This window comes from Nanorana parkeri, unplaced genomic scaffold, assembly GCF_000935625.1.
Source record: "Nanorana parkeri isolate BGI_ZX_2015 unplaced genomic scaffold, ASM93562v1 scaffold344, whole genome shotgun sequence".
NCBI classification, from domain to species: Eukaryota; Metazoa; Chordata; class Amphibia; order Anura; family Dicroglossidae; genus Nanorana; species Nanorana parkeri.
In genome coordinates this window covers 825623-832040 of record NW_017306612.1, presented here as the reverse complement: position 1 = coordinate 832040, position 6418 = coordinate 825623, and the positions used below count along the sequence as shown (strand labels likewise).

At 45.2% G+C, this 6418-nt stretch overlaps 1 protein-coding gene across 1 annotated transcript in view; it reads right to left on the bottom strand.

Annotated features, from left to right (window-relative positions):
* The window catches only part of CCDC88C (coiled-coil domain containing 88C), a 99470-nt gene that overhangs the window by 9170 nt on the left and 83882 nt on the right, over positions 1–6418 (bottom strand). The window contains exons 28-29 of the mRNA XM_018558524.1: positions 3099–3287; positions 1089–1157 (exon numbers count right to left, since the gene is read on the bottom strand). Of these exons, the coding sequence (XP_018414026.1) occupies positions 1089–1157; positions 3099–3287 (258 nt within the window). The remainder of the gene's footprint in view (positions 1–1088; positions 1158–3098; positions 3288–6418) is intronic.

Here is a 6418-nt window from a genome sequence, read left to right as displayed (position 1 = left end):
TTCATCTACAGGCTTAAAGTTAATTTTGAAAATAAAGCCTGCATGTGATCACAATGTCATAGCTGACAAAGAGATCACATAATCAAGAACCACGCCGATTGCTTCCCTATAGTGAGTGGTGATGGGAGTGGTCAGTGACAGCCAAGACTAAGGGCCAATTCACAGCTGTTCCATTCACTGTGATCCATTGTGTTGCAATCCCTTTTTCAACGGATGTTAAAGGAAGGGCACTGAAAAATGAATGGGGCTAATCCACACCGCTCTGTTCTATTACTCTGCGCTGAAAGAAAAAAAGTGAACTAGCTCCATTCACACCCATTCATTTTTCGGTGCCCTTCCATTAGCATCTGTTAAAAAATGGATTGGAAGGAAATAGAGGAGGTAGAGTAGGGATTCAAAGACCGAAAGAAAAAAAAGTTAAATTTTTCCGTCATTCATTGGAGGACTCGGCACGTTAATTCTTTACATGTGGTTATACTTCTGCCTGCAGTAGGTTTGGGCAATACGCAAGTAAAGTGGCCAGCTCCCTCTAGTGACTCTACCCTTCCATCTGCTGAAGACCTCAAGTTTGAGAGTCCTGACCCGGTTTCTCATCTACACCTTATCTATGTGTGATCAGTTGGATGGTTAGCCACACATGGTGATATGACCGGCTAGAATGAATAAAAGGATTTCGTGGTGAAGAAAACTTGTTGTGCTGGTGACCATTTTTTCTGTTTTGCAAGTATTTGGCGGCGCCATGCGTGGCCCCCTTTAGCACCCCCCCCCCACAATATATGGGGCTTCTCGGTGAGGAGTGTGGTGGGACTTTCTATTTGACTGACTGAATTGTCGAACGCATCCCTGTGATCACCCATTGCTTCCTTTGGGTTGCAAGCACTTGCTTCCTTGCTTTGTTAGGTGTCCTTGCCCGCCACTCATTCAGGGACTGACTTTGACATCCCATACGTAACTAATTACTGTGCTTGGTCCTCTAATGACTCAGGCTGGCACAGTCCACTGTTTTTTTGAGCAGATGGCAATATCTTGGGTCGCATTTACCAGTTCATCAGAACACAAAGTTAAAACAATAGCTTTGCTGTTCTCACCTCGTAGTCCTCCAGGACTGGATTCGCTGTCTTGTAAGGGGTCGAAGACATTATCATCAGAGGTAAAGCCTAAGTAAAGTCAAGAAAACAGAGATAATGGTTAGGAAATCTAAGGTTTGGAGGACCACGGCTCTAACTGGACCACAGTGTACACAAACATGCTGGATGAGTCATACAAAATGTAACAAGCAAATAATATAAAATGTAAATTAATATAAAATGTAACAAATAATGTAAAATCTTAATCTGCACAAACTGGATGAGTCATAACAAACAGTATTGTGATAAAGAGGTTTGCGGCACGTTACCGTCTGATCATACAAATCGCTTTGCAGTCTCATTTACATTTTCCAAGAACTATTGAGCCGAACAATTCATTCAATTTGCATCTATTTAGCTAAAGAGCATCTGAAACCAGGAACAAAAATGTCATTTATTCCGTATTACCAGTTCTTAGATGTGGTGGCTGCCGTGCGGTCAGGAGTCGCCAAGGTGTGAACAGATTACACTGTGGGTGCCATTTTCCAGTTGCGCCGGGCAGATCGCTCAGTTTCCTGTTGCGATTCTGCACGCGTTTCCAAACATGATCACGGCTAAATCAGCCGGGCGTCGCAAAAAAGAGGTACTTTTTTCTGCGATTGCCGCGCGGATGTCACCCCACTGACATCAATGGGGCCGCGCGCCAATCGCTTTACGATCATTGTTCAGGACTGTGCGTTCCAGGTGTCATGCAGGTGTGAACCTAGCATCATTGTCACTTGCTGATCCTGCCATTTCCCATTTCCTGTCCTTGGGTGACAACGCTCACTCGCTGTACTGTATCTATGACGGAGCAACGTTGTCACCTTATGACAGGAAATGTTAAAGACTACAGAACAATCCTCTTCTCCATAACATGGGGGAGGCATTTTCTACAGTCCACAGAGGTGAACTAGGTAGAACTGATAGCGCTGCTTGAGATAAAAACTGCAAAACCGGACATGCATCTGTACAAAAAAACAACCGCCAACACGTTTTTGCCTTACTCTGTCTTAGTCATAGCTTGAGATAAGTCTGCAGAGTGTACAGGAAGTTACAAGTACAAATTATTTTTGGCAGGATTACAGTGTAGCCATGGCCAAACCTTTTTTTCTTTTTTAGTTTTGAATAGAGTAAAGAAGGGATAGGACGCGTCATGTTTTACCAGGGCTTCATTAGAAACATTCCACCTCCCTTCCTGTTCTAGGGCCAACTTTTACCAACCAGGAATTTGAGGAAAGAACTGCTGTGGTTACTGATTTTCCATTCAAGTTTTATCTGGTGTAGAACCCTGATGAGGTGGGAGTGGTTAAGCCTTGAAATGCGTTGGTGGCTTTTATATGACCTATTTACCGACAATTACAATGACCTCGGGACCCTTTCATTCATCTTTTGGCTCCTTTCTGTATTTGTAAGGTTTGAGTTACTGTTGGGTACCCACTGGGGGAAACCCTGAGTGAGCGCTCTTAACCTTCTTTGAACTAATTGCACTTACAAGTTTGAAAGTTCCCAGCGCCTCTGTAAATGTGTTTTTCTATAGACACGTGATGACTATTTTTGATGTGGGGATGCACAGGGGGTCCCAGCGTGCATTTTTGGTTGCTGGGCCCCCAGTACGTCCCTGCACCTTTTGAGGAGGAGTAGACTACCTCCCAGGCACACCTGCATTGAATTTATCAACTTCATTAATATGCTCACACTTGCAGACTCAAATAAATAGAGTTAGGACCACACTTTGCAGAGGTGCCTTGGCGCGGCAGCGCGGCTTCTACATATTTTTGGCCAAAAGTTTGTGCAACTAAAACCTCTGTTTTTAACGCATACTGTTGACAGGGTAATTTGTTTTGTTGCAGGCTAGCTGGCAGGTGCGCTGGAGATCCTTTTGTGTTTTGTATAGGTCTGTCTATAATCCCACATTACATTGTTCAACTGCATAGTGGAAAATAAAATGTAAGCTCCTCTAATCCATCACTATCCTGCCGACCTCCTCACCTTTGGGTCGACCTGGCTGCTGAGATCTCAGACTGGTCATGCTGGAGAGGTGGATGGTTGACGAGGAAACCGCTCTAGATGGGGGCTCCATCCTGCGGGAACGAGAGGCGCGCTCAAGACCCTCCATGTCCTCACTGCTTCCTCCATGATAGGACATACGCTGCTGCTTGCGGCTGACGTCAACCAAAACTGGAGGAGCCAAAAAAACATGGTCATCAGTAAGTGTAGCAGAATGGGCGGACTACCGACAATTTCCAAAAACACCGCACAGTGCGTGACAAAGACATTTCAATTGGGCAGGCCATAGGAGAAAGAATTCATATTGCCAATCTTATGTGGGAACTTGCTTATGGTAAATGGAGTCCTAGTACATAGGAGCTCATCAACCTATGAGACTTGCACTGAGCAAAATAACATGCGATGGGAGACATTGCCTTCCAAATAAGGTTTATGGTCATCAAAACCTCTGAAAAGATGGGAAAGTTGCCGATTTTGAGAGTCTGGAAATTTTTGTAGGGGTTTGATGTTGGAGAATGTAGCGGAACGTTTAGTACCCACTTTATGATGAGTGGCAGAGATACGCAGAGGTAGACGGAACAGGGTCTGTCCCTGCTAAGTCATACTCTGATCCGAACATTCCCACCGGTCAATGCGGTCACGCTTGCTGTGCGGTGTTTCGAGCATGTTGGCAAACTCATTAACAAATGTACAAATACAGAAATCTGAAGCAGCACATAACCAGTTTTAATATCAAGCAGACATAGAAGGACACATTAGGACGGTGGGACCCAAAGCAGACAAGAGGGGTCGTCTGTTTAACTGTACACAAGCAACACTCAGACTTGACTCATTGTTTGTGAAATTCCAATATAGACTGCATTCAATGTAATTATCCAATTAGCTGCTGCTGTCCATTACAATTCCAACCCCGGAGGAGTTTTTTCATATCAAATATAGATCCATTTGGTTAGAGTATCTTTAGGAGACCAATCAAAGCCATTCTAAGGCCTGATGAAGTGGGGGCATTGTTGCCCCTGAAATGCATTGGCCGTATTTGTTGGATCAAATTGTGAACAATTAAAGGCACTTTTGGACTCTTTCGCATTTCAGTTTGGCGCCCTTTATTTCTGAACATTGGGTCGTTTCTCGGTACCCATTGAGGGAAGCCTTGTTTTGATTGGGAGCGGCCTTACCGGAGCCGGTGAGCTCACTTGCAAACCTCCTTGCATCTGAAGGATTTGAATGAGCACAGAAACCCCAGCGCCTCTTAAAGTAGTATTGAGTTCTGGGCGTTTTTTCACCTTAATGCATTCTCTGCATTAGAGTAAAAACGACCCAGCAGCTTTTTTCTACCACAGTCCCCCCCCCACTTACCCGTCAGTTGCGTTCGTCCCCGCCGCCGGTCCCGAAGCGATCCTCCGTTCCCCGAACTTCCGGGTTGCGGGGGGGGAGGATACTGATGACAGAGGAGCCATAGGCTCCTTCTGCCATCAAAGAGGGAAGGGGCGTGGCGTGCCACAGGGCTGTGTGTGTCTACAGACGCACACAGCCACTGTGGGCACGAGTGCGCACGGGTGCCTCCATTAGAACGATGGTGGCACCTGTGCAGGGGGCGGGGCGGAAGAGCGCTGCGGGGGCCTACTAGAAAACAAGGAATGAAAAACTTTTAAAGAGAAAAAAAAGCAACAGCCTCCAGCAAAGGAGGATCTCCTTAAAGGAGAATATTTTTTAAAGAATTAGGCTTTAATATCACTTTAAATGTGTTTCTTTGGAGTGTAAAATGTAATTAGAGCCTAGGTATACATCCCCACAAAACCCCAAAAGATATTTAAAAATTTATAGCTGTTTTTTTTTTTCTAGGTCTGGTTTGCATAAAATGCATCAGCAAAACTGCCCAAAAAAAGTTAAATGAAAAATAAAGTCTTGGGATTGAAATAAATGAGGCAAAATGCAAATTAAAAGTGGCATCACTCAATCCAGCCAACCAGAAATCACCTTTACGCATTGTCATGACAAAATCTAGTCTGCCTGTTTCTGATTGGCTGGTATTGGGTAACTGCGCGCCAACCATCTTTGTGGCTTCCGGGAGATGCAGATAGTAACAGACTAACACAGTGGAGGATCCATCTCGGGAGAACTAGGAAGTGGCCATGTTGATGCTTTCTGGCAATTGCCATTTCTTTGTGATTGGCCGGACATGGCCCGTTCATTCTTTGCTCTCCCCTCTTCAAAACCACCAACCTGTATTTCATTTCAGGGTGAAGGGTCATCCTATTCACATACATAAGATACCAGGCACTTGTTCTGACAAACCCCAAGCATTCTCTGTTGGAATGATTGTCATGGTTTTACTCTTGATAAGCTGGGAGCAAAGGTGCGTCAGTGACCCCGTCCAGCCTCCATAGCATAAACTTTTATGCTTGGGTGGACAGAGCATGCATGGTTATGGAGGAGTCACCAGCAGACCAGCCTGAGAGTGGGCTGTTCATGCCTGCATGTCCTATACTCTGTACAGTGTTATTACACAGAGGTGCTCACTGTAGTGTGGTGTAGAAAAATTAACCTTTGCGGTGGGGCTCCCACCGTACTGCAAGGGTTAACTGCTTTTTTTTTTTTTTATTCCTCTAGTGGTTAAAATGAAGAAATACTCACCTGATCCTCGTCCTTGCCTGGCTGCTAGACCAGCCTCTTCTCCCCTGGGCTCCAGCCGTTCTAAGCCCCGCTAATGTCATCATGTCATTCACCTGCATTAGACATGAGGACGCTGAGGGACACAACACAGCCGGAGTGGAGGGGAAGAGAGGCGAGTGGTCATTGCCGCAGGACTGAGGATCAGGTGAGTATTTCTGCTTTATTTGAGCCCCCTACAGAAAAATTAGCACTTAACCCTTGCACTTGAAAGGCTATTTTCAGCATGTAGCATACTTATTTTTTTGGCTCAGAGTGTAAGTACCAGCGGCCTACCAACTGCCTAGATGCTACAATTCCAAAAAGAGCAGCACAGGGGGAGGTCTCCAGGTTCCTTGACCTTTCTCTACTTCCCTCTTACATAAACTGAAATAGACCTACAAAGACAGACGTGCTGGATGGTCAACAAGGACACAGCGAATATGCCAAGCAAGAAAACTGAAGACTCAACGTGCAAGCAAGATGCAATAAACATGCCGGTGAGGAAACACCAAAAAACAGGATAAAGTGTTACAAAGTCTGTTGTGAGGGAAGTTAGAAAGGAAAGCAGAAACTGGACATGCTGGGCGGCATCTGAAAGGCTGAGAGGAGCAAAAGGTGAGACATCTGTGTGTGCGCAAACACGGAGAAAA